Genomic DNA, 18,638 nt, shown 5'->3' on the forward strand with positions numbered 1-18,638 from the left:
ACAATTTTCTTGAAGAATTAAATATGCTTAAAAAAAATCATCCTACTTAATTTAGTTTTAACTAAGATAATGCTTTGTTTTATAACAGTAGTAAGTCTGTTATGATCTTTTGAAGTAAGATCATTCCTAAAACTTCAGGAGAAAAAAAGTAAGAAGTTTTAAAATACCATGTAAATACTTTGAAACTGCAGGGAAAATTTCATTCTTAAATTTTCAATTTCTAAATAAAGCAGATCACTCTTTTCATGATAGACACCATGCTACACTAAAGATTTATTGTCATATAGAAGCCAACAGGGCCTCGATTCTGTTTCATATCTTTGCACATTACTACTGAAACATTAACAGGGGTGTTAAGGCTTATAATTCCTGATAAGCAACAACACTGACATCGAAAAATTCCTTTAACAAATTCAGGAATGAGAAGTCTGCTGACAGTCGTTGCCCTGCGTCATTTTGAGTGCTTGGGAATATATTAGCAAAATACAACTCTCACTTACAATCTGATGGTAACCTAGGATATGGGAAAAATCAGATTTCAAATGAGGACTTTGGAGATAGAATCAATTCATTGAAATTTAGCTCACAAACTTATTTAGACCAAGCACTTTCCATAAAAATAGTTATCCAATTTAACAAGATGGGGGGAAATCACTCTTTTTACATCACATATACAGCATTCCTAAATAATGATGCTGAACTAGAAACCTTACTTTTAGAACAGTTAAACACAGGTACAATGCCTGCATATAAAAAGTACCTATTTTCCAATAACATAAAACTTCGATTAAAAAGAAGTCAAATTTCTCCTGTTCTTTCTATATTTCATTCTTCTTAATAAGTGAGACACTACTTTACAAGAAAATAGATGTCCTGGTAAACACATGGAACTAAGCAAAGGTATTGTACATAGAAATGAGACACTGAATGCAGTGTCACATCCTTTTCAGCCCTTGAATCTATTACCTTGGAATTCATGTTAATCTGAATATCAAAAAACGTTTCCAAAACAAGCATTACAATGATTGAAATCTGCCTTCTTAGCACCTCATTTAGCATCTTAGTGCTTGAGCCAATTCTGCTTAAACACATCAGAATTTTTTCTCCTGACTTTAACTAGTGTTCAGCATCAGTATAAAATCCCTTGTCACTTGCACTTGAGTTACATATGAAAAAAATCTGAAAGTAGTAAAAATGCAGGTTTCACAAAATAATAACTGCCTCTGGAGAACTGCTATTTTTTACTCCTGACCCATAAGCCCAGAAGAATACAATGAGCTTTAGAAAAAAGGCAATATCTCCATTCCTAGTATTTTAACTATTATAAAATTCTTCTTAAAGAATACAAAAATCTTAGTATTAATTTGGAATGCTTCTTGTCCATCATGTTTCAAGACCCTAGCCAAGTGGGATCCTCATGATGCCATACATGAGGACTTTAATTGACTGTAATTACTATGCAATAGTATTGATAGAATCATTAACATTCTATACTGCTAAATTGGTGTAATAGAAGCACAACACAATCCAGAACTCAGGCTGAGTAAGGAAAGATAATAATCAGCTGGTAGCCTAGCAGAGAACAGAAATGTAATTTTAAGTTCAAAATAGCATACAGAAAAATACTGCAGTCAAATGACAATTTTTGCATTTTTGTCCAGACTCTATCAGTATTCTCTCTCTGTCCCTTGATGATTCTCACCTCTTCCTAATTTCTGAATCCACAAGGAGTTGCCTTTTTTTGTGGGGTGGAGGTGGTGGGAGTTCCTCTTTAGCATGCTTAACCAGGATTTGCTCTCTTGTGGTCACCATAGTTACAGTTTCCATTACAGTTGTCTGCGTTAGTGATGTCTGAGTGGCAGTGACAGCCTGCGAAATCTGTGAGAAGTACAAAAACAGAGGTCATACATTATTTGAAAGACTTCAGTAAAGATTGTTTGGAAGAGCAATAGAAAATAATGAGAAACTGCTCTCATCTGATCATAGGCTGACCTTCAGAAAAAAAACATTATAGGCAAGTCAAGCTAGATTGTTTTATCTGACTCACGCTGTGTGAATAAGTTATCTGCCAATATCGAAATCAGAAAGGATTCTAATGAACTTATAGCTCCTGTAATCCATGCTGAATGAAGAAAAGAAACGAATGGAATTTTGCAATGGAATTGAATGATAGCAAATAAATAAAATGTTACTATTACTAAACATTAATTTCAGACTGCTCCCCATTTTTGGTCCCCAAATTTGCTCCTTGAGAGGTGATAAAGGCATGAAAATGGCACTAAATTATCAATTATTAGTCTAACAATTTATAAAAATTTTCAAATAAAATGTAATCCATCATAACATACTCACATGAAAGTGCAGGTAACTTTCTGGATGGAAATCTTAAATTAGAACACATGCACTAGAAGGCAAATTAATTTGCATGAATTTTGTTCCATAATTAAAAAACAATACTTAGGGATCACACCAGATACTAATACCTATGGTATATAACACTGTAAACACTACCTATCTAATGCATTTAGCTTTGCTCTGGTAATATTAAAAAAAAACCTTTATATAGCTCAGCTACATTAAAAAAAGAATGACAATAAATATTTTTTGTTCATAGTTTGTACACTGCTTGTACTGCCCATCTGTACTTTTTTCAGTATAACATTTCCCAACTCGGGCAGCTGTTCTTAAATCCCTTAACTCATGAGAAAAAGGCCACTTCTTTTTTGATTCTGTCAGATGATGGCTCATTTGTCAAAATGCTCTAGTTACAGCTCCAATGACAACCTCACAGTTTAAGGGCAGTGAAATGGAAAATAAAAGAAAAAAAATATAGCAGGAGAAGAAAAAGTTGTGTTCCTGAAAAGCCCTGCTTCTCTGCTTTTGCTAATATGCAATCATTAGAGCGTCCAATTCAACAACAGACAAGCCAGTGTCTAAAAGCCCATGAAACTATAAACCCATACATAAATTATCTATTACTTCTTGCACTTCTTACACTTCTGTAAGAGAATTGAGTCAGCTTAGTTATTGAGACATAAGTGATTCTGTAAACAATGAAGAGGCAACCAGGTCTAACACCTTCTTCACAATGCTTCCCTGCACTGAAAAAGAAAAATGGAATGACAAGGAAAGGAAACGCTGTTAGCAAGCAGCCTCTTCCCAACAGACAATATCAGTAAAACCAAGAAACCTGAAAAAATACCCCAACGAATTCTTGCCCACTCTGCTGAATTCTTCCCATTGTCTTCCAAGCAAAAGTCTTCCTGTCTTTTGTCCAGGCTGACCGTGGAAGTGATGAGTAGGGAAGTGCTTTACTTTACTACTATAAACTGTCAGTATTTCTTACAGAGTGCAGTTACCCCAGTGTGGTGCTTCCATCTCTAGAAACAGGCAGCTGTTTTAGAGCAGACTCTGGACTACTAAGAAGACTAAAAACTTTAGATTTAGAGGAGATTTTTAAAAAATACATGGCTTAATTATGACAATTTAATAAGCTGCTTGTGGCCTGCAGAGATTTAGGTAATGTATGAACTACAAAATTCTTTGGAAGAGAAAAATACCCAGTTGACTTTTCAAAATTTTATGTAGTAACATTCTTGCTTTAGTTGTCTCAAGAAGATGTATTGATTTTGATACTTTTTTCCTACAGAAATCCTGACAATATTAAGCTAGCATTTCCATACATTTTTATTGCAACTCTATACAGCATCCTTTCCTATTTTATTTTAATTAATTAGAGGGCAGAAGGAAAAGCAAGTTAAAGCTTTTGATGTCTAGGGTTCCATGATATTTGAGGACAGAATGTGATGTCATCTGTCCCTGTGCTGACTATACACTAGAACAGAAAGAGTTTCTTGCCTAATATATAATTTTGGGTACAGTATCTCTGTCTTTCTTTCCTCTTCCCATAAAATTCTTATTACACTCTGTTTTATCCAAAAAATCAATGCTAGGATGATGTTTCAGACACCCAGGGTCATATCCTGCCATGTTTTCATTTGCTAATCAATATGAGGGCAGAGTTTCCAGTGAAGAAGGTGTAACACAGAATAAACCACAGCTAGGGCACTGTAGGAATCATCTGCAGACAATACCAATTACAGGAGCAGCAGCTGCAGCTGGGGATGGGGAATTGGACTTCCAGAGCTGGCAGTGCAATCACTGCTCAGAGCAGTCAAGGCATGATGCTGTAGGGGGTAATGATTTGGATGTGAAAACAATAAAAATGTATTTTTCATGCTTAATCAACAGGAGTGGAGGTTAAATACTATGTGTTTCAAAAGGAGAATGGAGATGTGAATTTGAAGTTCATAATTATTCTAATTAGAGACAGGGTAAGACTAAAAGGTAGATTGCAACCTTATGTTCAAGACAAAGCTTGTTCACATTTAAACTGCATACACTTTAATGTGCAAAGGACAATCACTAAAAATATTAGGAATTACAAAAATAGAACTAAGTTTTATTGGCTTACCTGGTTAAAAAAAAAAAAAAAAGAAAGAAAACCAAAACCAAAACAAAAAACAAACACCAAAAACTCAAAAAACACCCCCAAAAAATCCAAACCCCTTTTAATCACAAAAGTTGTGTGTTTCATGTATTATTCAAAGATAGTGCAAATAATAACTCTATATTTTCTTCATCTGTCTCAGTCCCTGAATAGCAAATGTGATTCTGAGAAGGGGTAACATACACTAGGGCTTTACCCCACTAGAAAATCATACAGAAAGGGCTAAGGTGACTCACAAGGGTGCACATTAAAAGACTTTCCAAACACAATGTTTGGCAGCAGTTTCACATCAAACCCATCTTCAAAACATGTTAAAACTCATCTCTTTTCCTAGCAGACAAATTCAAATCTTTTTCATCATCTATAGGCAAACATATGTACAATGTGTGCATAGCACTTCAGTAGTTTTATGGCTTTTTATTTCTCATTTATACAGCAGCCTTCCTTTAATGCCAACATTTATTACTGTCTTTGGAAGTGCCCTCTGTCCTGATAAACTCATAATTTTCCTTTACACTCACTTTTGAAGCTGTCATCTGTTCTTTCATGAAATTTATCTCTGTGAGTGGGGAAGTTCGGATGAGGAATGGTGTTTTCTTTAGTTTGGAAAGATTTTCAGTACAATTTAGTGGAGCATAATGAACTCAGCAAAGCTGGTTTAGAGTTTCTAGAAGCTCTGCATCTAACCTAAACAAGCTGTCCTTGTCCTTGATTCCACCATGTGGTCAGTGAAGGAAAGCTGACATTTTCATGATGAGGACAAACTGCTTTTTAGATTTCTTTCTCTCACACACCCTTGCCATCCAGTCAGTTGTAGCAGGAGCTTCAGCCATGTGTTCTGATTAGATGCTTGAATTCAAGAGCAATTAATTCAGCCAAATGTGGGAGAACTCACATTCTACTTTCTGCACTTTTCCTTTGGGATTTATAACTACTTTATATGTCTAGTTGGAGAATCATCTTTGAACTGAGCCTGAGGTTGTCTCTTCCATTTAATTTCTTATTTTGTTAACAAGTTAATCATTTGGTGACACTTTATTAAGAGGGGAAATAACTAAGGACAAAAATGCAATTATGAGCGCCCTATGAAAATTATTAATCATAGAATCCTGTAGGTTGGAAAAGACATTTAAGCTCATTGAGTTTAACTATTGACCTAGCTCTGCCAAGTCCACGACTAAACTATGTAAAGTTAATTTTGAAGGCAATAGCTAAGCTTGATGAATAAAACGTGCATTTTCTGATAGATTTTAGTTGAAAATATTCTATTTTTCACCCTCTTCAAAGTCTCCTCCTCAGTTCATGATTAGAGAACATAATGAGATCTTGCATTTTTTTCTTGCACTGCAAACACACAAATGAGCTCTATAATGAATACATGTAAAAAACCTCACTGAAATTACCTGCCCTGCCTAGACAGAAACCCATGGTGACAAGTACACCATCAGTATTTCACAGAAAATATGTCTGAACATTGTACCAGTGTCTTAGGAAAAGGTCCTTGAGCCAGGTCTAACTGTGCAATGCTTCCAGAGGGTGAAGCAGTACTCCCATATTGAAGCAGTGTGACCCCCCTGCATGGGGAATAACGCGCTCTGACTCCTTGTTGCAGAAGGCTGAATGAATTGCTTTTATTAAGCTAAATTATGTTGCATTAATACTATACTACATTAGAACTATATCATATACCCATGACTGTCTCCAGACATTCACAATACAACTTTGACCCAATTGGCCAATCAATCTAAATAACCATCACTGGTGTCCAATTAACAAATCACTCTTCGGTAAACAATGTCCATAACACATTCCACATGGGACAAACAGGAGCAGCCAATTGAGATAAGAATTGTTTTCTTCTTTCTCTGAGCTTTCTCACTGCATCTCACAACTTCCCAGGAAAAACCCTGGGAGAGAGAATTGTGTCTCTCTCTGTTCAGAGAATGTGAATACTACACTCCCATGACAGCACATCACTTCTATCCCAAGCAGAGTAACTTCTTGGAGCAAGAGCTTATCCCCTGAAACATTCTGCTGTGATAGGACAGCTACAATGTGCTGGGAATCCAAAGCATCTCCCAGCTGTGCTGATCTATGTTTGCAGCCTCAGGACTGATCACTTCATTTTCTGTAATCTGAGTTCCATTTTGAAAACTAGTGACTGCATGTAGGAGCCATCACCAATCTGAACAGGACGTGAACAATCTGGAGTGACTAACTAACTTCCTCAAATCATGTGACCCTAGACATCCCAAATTTAAAAATGAATCTCAGGAATTTTTTTTTGCTTTGAAACAGGAGGTTTTCTATTGTAATTAAATCTTATTTTCAACTCCTAAATGCTGTGTACACAATATGGTTTTGCTTTCCAATTGAAATTGTGCCCTTCCACCAGTTTCTTCCCTTATATTCTCCCAAACTTATCTTTCCAACTTCACTGCTTTTTCTAACTATCACAGAGCAAGCTAAAAGGAGTTGGAAGCAAGGTTACTAAGATCACTACATGAAGTATAGTAGCTTTTCTTTAATTACCCAAACATAATTTGGTAGAAGTATTAGTAGAGAGCAACAAAAAAGGGATTTGCTCCAGGGAATTGAATCAAACTGACCAGAACTGTGAGAGACCTGTATGGACAGGACAGAGGTACCTGCTGTAACATTCTGCTCTGTGCTGATTAATTAAAAAGCCTTAATATCCATTTCCTTTGTAACAGTCATACGATAGCTCAAAAATAGCCCAGTATTAATGAGACAATGGAATGGAAAAAAAGGAGATGGTTTGGGTTTAAACCCAGTAAGAAAGAAATGCTAACAAGATGTCTAGTCAAAATAACCAGATATAGGTTTTGGTACTACACCAGAGCACTGGATTTTTTACCTGGTTTAAAAACTCAATTCTTTTTTTTTTTAACATATTAGAGTTACCATAAAGTGGTCAAAATAATAGCAGGTTATATTTTTTCACTGGCACTTTGGTTACAGGTATAGATTTATTTCTTTATTTTACCAAGAAATTTCTCTTTGTTGTAGCCTCTCCTTTTAATCTGTAAATTAGCATATCATATACAGAAGTAAAATAGCAATCAATTATAAATTTTTCATGTTGAAAAAAAAAAACCTATTTCACTCAAACTAGCAGACAGTTTTTGCACTAATTTCAGACTACGTGCTATTTCAAAGAGACAGCTATAAAAAATTGTGCTATAATAGGTTAAAAATAAATTAACTGGAAAGGTATTTTCATTATGGTTTATATCATCCCTGGAAACATAGTTAACAACCCAAGAAAGAAATTAACACTATAACTAGAGATTAAAAACTAAAGAGATGAATAAAATTCTAGAAAATTATATTATCATTGTACTATGCTGTCCTAAAAATAAAATATGTCTTAAGCAATCCTGCAGGGTAAATAATTAAAACAAGATAACTAACAGCACCAAAGCTACTTCAAGCATTTGACTGTCAAAGGACCTGATTGTCATAAACGGATAAAACTGTTTTTTACAAACCTGTTTAGAATTGCTCTCCACCTTCTGCACAAGGTTTTCCCAGCGCTGGGCAAAATTTTCAAGACGACTTTCCAGCTTTTGAGCCACTGCTTTATTTTTCACAGCTACAAGGAGATCTTGGCTGAGCAACTTCAGCTTACTCATCATTTGCCTTTTCATTTCTAGATCTCCTTTTAGGATCTGTTAAACAAAGTAACAGAAGGAAGAACACACATTCATACAAAAAAAAAACAAAAACAAAACAAAAAAAAAAACCAAAAAAACCAACCCAAACCAAAACACCCACAAAAAAAATGAAAATCAACAAACTAAGAAGAAAAATCACAAGGAGAGCATCAGAAAGAGCTGAAAATGGGTTAAGGGCTCCTATAATTCCATAATGTTTTTTCCATAAAAACTGCTGGAAGAGCTTACATAGCAACATAACATGGCAGGTGGAACAACTCCAAACTTCACAGCAGGCTTCAGGTGATGACATGAATCAAAAAGCTAACAGTTGTATAACAGGAATAACCTTAAAACTGCACTCATGGTAACAACTATATCAACATGACAAATAATCTTAAGGTGTCAATATATGTTGTTATATATTGCATATTGAAAGAAGAGTTTCCTAGAAAAGTAATATCCGATGCCAAACCAGGATTAAAACATCCAAACAAAAAAAAAAAAAAAAAAAAACCAAAAAACCAACTAACCAACCAGCAATGAAAACAACCCCTCCCAAACAAAGAACCCAAACAAACAAAAACCAAAACAGACTGGGCCAAGGAACCTTGAAACTCCTGAGATTCATACATGCCAGTTTGCCTATGAAACAGGATATTCACAGATCCAAGGATCATCCATAGCTCCAGTTCTTACCTGGGTTAACTTTTCAAAGCCTTAACTGCTTTACTCCACTGATTTCCATTCCTTAAACATTTATTCTCTACACCCTAATTCTGGTAACTATGGCCAAACTTTGAATTTTCTATGCAGTTGTGGATTGCATTCTAATCCCCAGGGCATGCAAAGGATAATCAAGCAAGTGGTTAGACAACAAAATTTAGTCTACATATACTTTCCTACAGCTTTGTAATCCAAAATTTTAATTAAAAATGCAACTCAGCAAAAGACAGATTCATTGTCTTTGTAATCAGTACTCTTTCTAATCAGATTTGATTTGAAACATCATAATTACTAATGGTAGGTACATTTAATATCAAAAATTAAAATTATTTATCCCTGAGAAGTAGAAGCTAACGTTATATTGAAGAATCTCTTTTCAGAATAGTAGGAGACCTAACAGATGGAGGAAAGTAGATGCAAACCAGTTTAGCATGTTAAGCTTCAAGCACTGCTATATTTGACCTTTTTTTACGCCTACAGCGTCAGAAAAAGATCATGTGGGAACCACCATACACTGACTGGAATAATAAAAAAATGATATCCTCTGAAACATTAGTTAGTTCTGAGGAGCAATGTTTGATTTCCAATTACCCCAGCCCAAAACAGCTGTATAACACACCCGTGAGTTCAGCATCAATCCAAGGTACCTGGAGCACAAGCAGGATGTAAAACACTACAAAAAGAAGGATGCTAAAGATTTCTTTTAAAGATACTTCTCACTGAAATTTAATATGCTTTTGTGACAGCTACAGTCAATCTGGAAAACTAGACTGGAAGAATCTGTTTTCACATTTCTTCATTAAAAACCTGTCAATGTGCCACAATAACCAAAAATATGTTCCGGGTTTTTTTCCAGTACAATAATATATTTAAAATAATAATAGTAACTGCAAAATATGCAATTTTCCATTTAGAAGACAAGACATGATAGTTTCCTTTCTGAAATTAATTAGCAAATATATCAGTCATTACTTCTGTCAAGTACATACTATAAACCCTGATATTTGAACATTATAAAGTGATTTTCTTGGTTTTGGTAATGTGGTTCTATTTTTGGGGGTTTAAATTTTTAGTTCTTGCTTTTTTCTTCTCCTTAAAGATCAAAAACTTACTTTGCTTACTGTAATAGTCCAACCAGCAATATCCACTGTAAAGTTAGTTTTCAGCTGCAAATAAATTTATTACATTCAAAAATTGTATCATATCTAATTTATTTTCTTTATGTAAAAAAACACCCCAAAAATGTTAAGTGAAGTAAGAAAATATTTAACTCTGTATTAATTGAATATATATTATAAATATGTAGAGGTAGATCTTATATACTTGTACACCTTTGCAATAGCTCTCAGTTCTCAGTATTTGTTTCTATAAAAAAAAAGAAAAACAAAAAAAAAAAACAAAACCACAACTTCATTTACATTCTCAGTGCATCACATCTTCCAGCTAGTCCATGTTCTGTTTCACCCTACACCCTATGTAAGAATTAAAGAGTCAATTATAGAGTCGGTGAATAAATGGTAGGCAGAAAATTAAAAAAAAAAAACAAAACAAAAAACCAACAAAACAAGCCACAAAAAGCCCAGTTGTTTTAAGGAATTATTTTAACAACTGGAGCAACTACCTGCTCAACAGTTTTTCTGACCTTTAAACATGGAAGATCCCAGAAGAGAGCTGATGACAAAGACAAATTTTCACATAAAATACTGAATAAATCCTTTAAAATAAACTGCAGCCAGTGGAGGACCCCACACCAGAACAGGCAGATGTGCTCTGAAGTTTCCTTCAGAAATTGTGACCCTGTTACATGTGAATTAAAAGCCAAGTTTTTTTTCCTACTGTGAATAGTACCTCAACAGACCTTTTTCACATCAGTCATTTTAGAATACTGAGGGCCTTGTAGGAGTGTTTTAGAATTTCAAATCAACAGTCACAATGCTAAATGGTTTAATAAATTACCTTCAGAAATGTCCTTCCAGTTCAAGACTGGCTAAAGAACATGACCATAATCTTTTCTAAAATTCTGCAAATTACTGAGGCAGAAATAGGCTGGAAGCTCTTATGCCATATTACAATATCCAACCTACTACTTCACAATTTGTGACAAACATTTCAACCCTCTGTGCCTACGTCATCTAGCAGCCTTCTAAAATCCAAAAGTATACCTTTTTTGAGCCTCTTGTAATACATTTTTCCTCATGAAAGTACCCAAAGGCATCCTGAGCTGTCTCTAATCCATCCTGCATTAAAAGCCTGGCTTGAACTCAGCTTGGAGACTGCTCACATGTTATATTGCTAGAATTCCCAAGAGTTATATACACTGCGGCAATACATGTTGCATTTCCTTTACAGAGAAGTTTACTTAATCATAAAGAATCTTTAATCAAAATCCAAGTCTGTACTTCTAAATGTATATTTTTATTAACCCCTAAATAGTTGCAGAAATAAAATGAAGGGAGAGGGAGGAAAAACCCCATATTTAGCAGTGTAATAATTAGTGTCTCAAGATTATGCTAAAAATCAAACTTTTGGTTCTTAAATTAACTGCTGAGTCATTCTATGAATCAAAGGAACATCTACCAGTATTTCTGGACCAGCTATATGGAATTAAACAACTAGTCTGTAAGTTTATAATTTTTAAGCTTTATACATTTGTATATGTGAAGATAAAATGGAGTAAATTTTAAAAATATTACAGTTATTCAAACCTCATAAACATTATGATATTTTTATTGACCCAGAGCCAGAATGCTTCTACTTTTAATACATAATGATGAGAAGGATATAAATCCTAAATTAATTTTTGAAAATTTAAGATTGAGCCTTATATATATATAACCAAGATGTGTATATCCAGTAAAAATATTTAATGAACAATATATAATTAATATTTCATATTTATTACTTAGTGAATAATAACTAATTAAAAATAAATAAATATTCATGTCTGAAAAGAGTAGCAGGGTTTTTGTTTCCCTAATAAAGCAATAATTCACCTATTTTAACCAAAGCATGGACATGAGTGCTTCCTTTTCCCTAAATGCTAGGCAGTCATCATTACAGAAATAGCACATAGTGGATCATTTTTTTACAGAGGTCCTACTGCTGTAAAGTCATTAGCAAGTCCAGGCTGCCACAGGTTTTTCTCCCCCACAGACACAGCCAGACCTCCATTCCCTACATAAAGACCACGCACAGTGGTCTTTGCTGAAGAGTGAGTTAGAAGATGTGGTGAAAAGGGTGCATTTTGTGCATGTAACTACATTTCTAAAGCTGAGGTCCAGCTGTAAAGTAACACTAATTTCAACTTTTCATAACCTCTGAGCCTTCAGATTTTTCAAGTTCAAGGAATGTGTTGCAGGGTTTGCTGAAGGATAAGATAACTTATTCATATGCAAATTCCTTCGGACCTACATATATTAAGCCTCACATGCAATATATATACCAACAGTATCAACAAATAAACTTTCACTGTGAAAGTATACATCTTTTTAAGACATCCAAATGCTATTTATTTCCTGAACTTTTGACCAAAGATACAACCAAGAAAATAATCTCTATCTCTTGGTTCCTTTATCAGCAAGGCTATGGACCAACCTATTCCATCCACAGGAGGCAAAGCCCACACCCAGATGTGAAACAGATGTTCTGTGAAACTGTATGGTCTGAGAGTGGGGCAAAGCCATGTGCATGCAGACTCATATTAAGGAAGCTGAACAAAAAAATAGAAGAATGAAAAATACATACAGCCAATTTGCTTAGATTGGTCAGCATTTCATTCTGATCTCCAAAGCCAGTTGTGTGAATTTTGCTCACAGCATCCTCTTTCTCAGTAAGCCATGCGTCAAAAAGGCACTGAAATAAAATTGAAGAGAAAAAGCTTGAGTCAGGCCTTTCCTATACATAAATAAATATAACATATTATTATATTTCTTATAATGTTTTGAAGAACATTCCAATTTATGACTTAAAAAAAGAGAAGCTATTCACCTGCTCTTCTGCAAAATGTTGCCATTTCCGGAGAATATCTTGCAGAAGGACCCATCGTTCTTCTGTCCATCTACAGATGGCTGCCCACCGTTTTCCAAAGTGCTGGAGAGAAAGAAATACAAAAGTGTGTTTAGCATTTGTTCACTTTTTTCTTCCTAAACAAGGAAAGCTGTTTTCCCTATGGCATTACAAAATTTCCATGGAAACATTTTCCTTATTCATTTTTTTTCTCAGGCATTTGCCCTTAAAATATGCTGCACATCACACTGAAATGGAGTGTAGGTCCATTTGAAATAAAATCAAAATGGGGAGAATAGAGAAAACAATAGATTTAAATACTGAATATTTTAATACTAATCTACATATAGTTTTCTAGCAAGTCTCACTTTGGAAAACCCACCCTATTTCAAAACTTTAAGATGCCTAAAACAGAACTACTTGAAACATAAACATGATGGCCAAAGATGTGGACAAAGCAAAAAAAAAAAAAAAAAAAAACAAAACAAAAAAAAACTTTTAAGTTGCATCATCAGTATACAGTTGGTCAAAGCTCTTACCTCTTTTAAAATACTGAGCTGGAAAAAAAAACCACCCTTATAAACTACCACACCAGCACAAATCCCACTGAGATGTTCCAGGTATTTGTAGCATATGCTACTACTATGTATGTATTTAAATTACAGAAAACACCAACAATCTTATTCTCTCCTCCCTTATTTTAGCTAATGATAGAAAACTTTTATTGCAATGATTTATAGTGACTTAACTACCCATGGACATAAAATGCAAATTACTCACCTGCTCTCAAATAATAATAAAAAAATCTCTTATAAACATTTGAAAGGTACTCTATATTAGTGCATTCTTAATTTTTCATCCACTTCAAAAGCATATCCTGACAAAAATAGTTTCTTCATTTTTTATATTTAGTTATTTACTTCATTACTCATATGGATTCCTTATAGCTTGAGATACCCTATAATGCTATATCTTTTGTATTTACATATTCCTCATAGAGATTATAATTTAATTTTAGCAAAAATGTAGCATCCAAATACTGGATTCTTAAAACCAACGTTAAAATTAGAACTGACTTTTCTACCAGGAAGAAAAAAGCTTAAGTTTCACTTCCTAGGATATGGAAAATAAATTTCAGAATGCCATCTGAATTTGTTTATTTAGCAATTTTATGACATAGTAAAAAATCAGCAGATACAGTTTTCTATTTAGTGGACACTAAAACCATAAAAATATTCAATTGAATATTTTATCTTGCTAATTACTAGTTCAAAAATCATAAGCATTTCTTTCTGCATAGCTATTATATAAAAATCCTCATACCTGAGTAACTTTTAAATATCTCACATCCAAGCAGCTGACTTTTCTTAATGATTACTGTGAGAAAAAATAATTTCCTCTCAACCACTGCAATAACATCTCCATCAATTATCACTGTGGTACACCACCAAAAGTATTTTTGTCTTCTAGAAAACACCAAAACTTCAAGAGAATATTAAATATCTGGCTCTGCATTAACTCTGAGAAATACATTGATTTGCCCAGCAAAAAAGTTAATACAAAATACCATTTTTAGCATATGATTTCAGAGCCATGAAACCTTTTCTTTTCCTCAGTAATTTGACAAGATCTTTTAATAAAGTAAGCAAAATGACCAACTAACTGCAGTGATAAAAGTGCTGATTCTGTGACCAACCTTAAATCTAGTTATTTCTCATGAGAGGTCATAACAACCATACACTGTTTGGTTAAGACATGAAGCTTCAAGTTCAAAATATCATGTCAGGACTGTTATTTATAAAGCAGTTATTATACTAAATCACATGGTGCTCCACTTCAATTCTCTATTCACATCAAACAGTAGCCTGTGTGATGCCCAGAAACTCAGACTGCTCCAAGTGTTCCAAACAGCTGGGAAAACAAATTTTCAGAGAAATTGACTGAATCCACACTAACAAGTAAAATACCCTCCTGTTTAAAAAAAAAAAAAAAAAAAAAAAAAAAAAAAAAAAAAAAAAAAAGCCTTTTCTTACAGCCCTAAGACATATTTTTAGAGAAATCTGCATGCCAAAGAAGATTTTTTTTTTTTCTACTCAGAGGACACTGAAAGAATATTTTATATGACTATCAAAAGCAGAAGGTGAAATATTTTTATTTTCATCTGCTTAAAGGTCAAATTAAGGAAGCACAAGAACAGAAGAAAATTAGTAAAACATAACTCTAGGGAACACTGGATTAAAATAATGTACTGCAAACCTGCAACTAACAGAATTTATTTGATAAATGTTTTTCTAATCAGGTATTACTATCCACTTTAAAATAATGAGAAAAAGTGTAACCATGTTTTTTGCCTATATCCAAAATTAATTCTTTACAACTGAATATTTAGCCCATTCATAGAATTTCTACCAAACAAGAGTAAGTTTTCTGTGCAATTCTCAAGTGCTCAACATTTTATCCACCAACACACGGAGTGGGAGAAACAAACAGGAGGAACTGGAAGCACTGGTCAGGTCCCACAGCTGTGATGTTAATGAGACTTGGTGGAATGAGTCCCTCAGATGGAAACTTGCAATGGAGAATTCCTGGCTGCTCAGGATGTAAACTATTCTACAGAAAATTAGCAGAAATTTCTAGATCAGTCGCCCTTTTCCTTATGGATGATTTCAACTTCCCAGGCATCAGCCAGGAGTATCATACTGTTGTGATGAGCAGGTCTTGGAAATCCCTGCAGTGTGTAGGATGTAACTTCCCGCCATAAGTGCTCAGTGAGTCAACTGAAATAGTCTATTCATTCTTTAACATTCCTCATTTATTTTGATGTATTTTTACTAGAACAGCCCATATACAATTTTCAATCAATGGACAGTACCCCGAATAATATGAACATATAATCCTGGGAAACACACTCTCAGCTGCTTTCCGCCAGCAGGGGAATAAGCCATCAAATAGTATTTTATATACTTTATACAGATTTTTTTCCCAACACAGATACTGACCCTTGAATCCTGGGGAAGCCTCTAATTTGAGCTAGCCCACAAGAGTCCTTAAGAGACCTGTTGTCTGCTGGGTATAATTATGGAACAAAATCTCCTGCATTCATGGCTTCTGTATGCTATCCAGCCATTTCTCTGAGCTCAAGATAATTCCCCTCATTTTTCCTGTAAAAACGTGTCAGAGTACAGCAACAGCTTTGCTACTAAAGTGGTTTGATTTTGCAGCACTAAATATAGATTTGAGCCTTATTCCACAGCTGCATTGCTAAATCTGTGGAGTGAGTTTAATTGGGGTCTTAGAGTTTTAAGTCTAAATAGTGGGTTCTTAGTAGCAGCATAAACAGAGCCTCTCAATATGTCACACATTGATATATTAAGTAAGCAAAGTAATGTAAATGGAGTTTTAATATTCACACTCACCCAGTCTAGCTGTAGCCTCTCAAAGTACCTTAGTGGGACAGCTGTTTCTAAGAAAAGCCCTAAATTTGTATTTAGTTTTAGTTTTTCAAGCAAGAGTAATTTTTCAATTAATAATTTGTTTCAGGGGACACTTTTGGCTTCTATGCCATTAATTGCCTCTTAAATAGATATGTTTTTGCATAGGCAATAAAACTTAAGAATTTCTATAATGTTCACTTAAAATCAGCATAGATTCTTGTCAACCTTCCTGAGACTTAAAATCTCAAAAAGTTAATTTTAGGCTTTAAAAAATTGTCTTATACAAACATTTGGGAAAAAAAAAAAACCAAACAAAACCAAAATTTGTCTTATACAAACATTTGAAAAAAAAACCAAAACAAACACAAAATATAAAACTAAACATTACATAAATAGATCTTTATATATGAAAATAGTTCAGGAATCACCACCTCAAAAAGAAAGGTAAAACCTAATTGCACCTGCTTGGAAAATGCGCGTTTGACTATTACATGGAAATAAATGCTCATTTTCTTCCTAATATGATCCTGACCAGCACCTCAGTGAACCAGTCTTATTAAGCTCTTTCGTCTGACAGTTCCTGCTCTTGTTTTGTTCTATTTTTAGAAGTCAGACTGACAGATGCATAATCAAGCTTGGAACTTTTCTCCATTGTGCTTTTTGTGAAATGCTCTAATGGTTATGCCTGTCAACAGATTTTATCTCCTGTGCTTTCTATTCAGACTGCAAGTGATATGGAACAAAAAAAAATTCCAAACAGTTCTTGTACACAAAAAAAGAGGTGTAACATTTTGGTAGGAGAGCAGGTGGACTATGGTAACTCCGTTCTCCTGGGCATTAAATGATAAACGTTTCCACAGCTCCCTAACATTCTAAACCCTAGGGCTTTACATCTGTACTTGGGTTTTAATAACATCTGTAATATTGCTGCATATACTTTGACTTTCAGAGCAATGGAATTATGTTTTCTCTCAGATCCCTCTGTAAGAAACTATGAATAAAGGACATAACAGAAGAGCAAATGCTCTGTTCCATAGCATCCCATGCTCTGTTCAGAGAGCCTGTGCTGCAGGGTGAGGGGATTCAATAATTGTTTATCTAGCATCTTCTAAGAAATTTACTTTTTCCAAGACAGTAAGAATTGGTGCATTCTGCACTAGTACAGTTACAAATTGTGTATTTCCACTGTGTTTAATTTACACTTATTATTCATGATGTTTCCTTAAGGTATTACTATATTTTCTGAGTTCTATTTCACGCTTTATTCCAATATGGGCCAGCCACAGATGTTGCACAGGATACTAATGGTACCTTTCCAATGATTGTAATAACATGGGGTGAAGCTGTGTATTCTGATGTTCCTTTATTCTTCTTTCTGAAGATGTGAAATTAGACTGTCTAACAATCCTCCAACCTTTCATTTGTTTTTCACACTACTGAAAGCTCTCATTTCTACATATTCTTATTAATGAAGTGCTGTAAATATCAAATATTGTTAATTATTTTCTCTCTTTTTCCCTTCAAGATATTTTACAAGTTTAGTTTTGCTATTGGAGCCATGTTCTTGCTAGGTTTCTGCTTTATTCCACTGAACAATTCCAAGAAGCTTTCTGGCAAGATATTTTGGAAGGTTAAGACTATTTTGGGCAGGTGCACCACAGTTCTGACCCTTAAGATGAAGTCAAAAGGAATGAATAATTATGGATCAGGAGAGGCTGTACTGTTATCTTGGCTGGGTTGTGCTTCTTGAGTGACTAAGTAGCTGTAGTAGAAAAAACTCAGAATTACATTTGAAGTGGCAGGGTTCAGCATCTTAGCCAAACCTACTCTAAATTCCAAACCAGTTACTGATTTACTGGTATTGGTACCCAAATTAGCTATATACCTGACAGTACACAGGTATCTGTCTGTGCTACAGCAATACCTGCTGGAATGTAGACAGCTTCTCTAGAGAAACTTTGGATGTTAATGATTTAGAACCCACAAACTCTTATTTTCTTAGGTAATAAAGCAAAATTAAAGAAAAACAGTTTCTCTTTTCTGAAAGAGAAAAATAGATGGAATCTTGGCTGTAATATTGCAATTCCTCTTGAGCTGTGTCCCTGGAAAGGTGACTACCAACACAAGAGAGCCCTCCTTCAATGCATCTCAACATTAATTATCAACTTGGTTTATCCAATTTCATTCAGCAGCTACAGGAAGAGCATTGGAATATAAATAATACAGCAATAGCAACATTTTACAGATGCAAATGAAATAGTGAATTTTTACTATGATCAAGTTAAT

At 34.3% G+C, this 18,638-nt stretch overlaps 1 protein-coding gene across 16 annotated transcripts in view; it reads right to left on the bottom strand.

Moving 5' to 3' along the window:
* DMD (dystrophin) overlaps positions 1-18,638 on the bottom strand; it is a 1,135,802-nt gene that overhangs the window by 671,093 nt on the left and 446,071 nt on the right. For all 16 annotated transcript variants that reach the window (XM_072937290.1, XM_041719931.2, XM_041719926.2 and 13 more), the window contains 4 exons: positions 12,901-13,002; positions 12,658-12,765; positions 8,023-8,202; positions 1,703-1,878 (listed from right to left, as the gene is read on the bottom strand). In XM_072937290.1, the coding sequence (XP_072793391.1) occupies positions 1,703-1,878; positions 8,023-8,202; positions 12,658-12,765; positions 12,901-13,002 (566 nt within the window). The remainder of the gene's footprint in view (positions 1-1,702; positions 1,879-8,022; positions 8,203-12,657; positions 12,766-12,900; positions 13,003-18,638) is intronic.

This window comes from Taeniopygia guttata, chromosome 1 (assembly GCF_048771995.1).
Source record: "Taeniopygia guttata chromosome 1, bTaeGut7.mat, whole genome shotgun sequence".
NCBI classification, from domain to species: Eukaryota; Metazoa; Chordata; class Aves; order Passeriformes; family Estrildidae; genus Taeniopygia; species Taeniopygia guttata.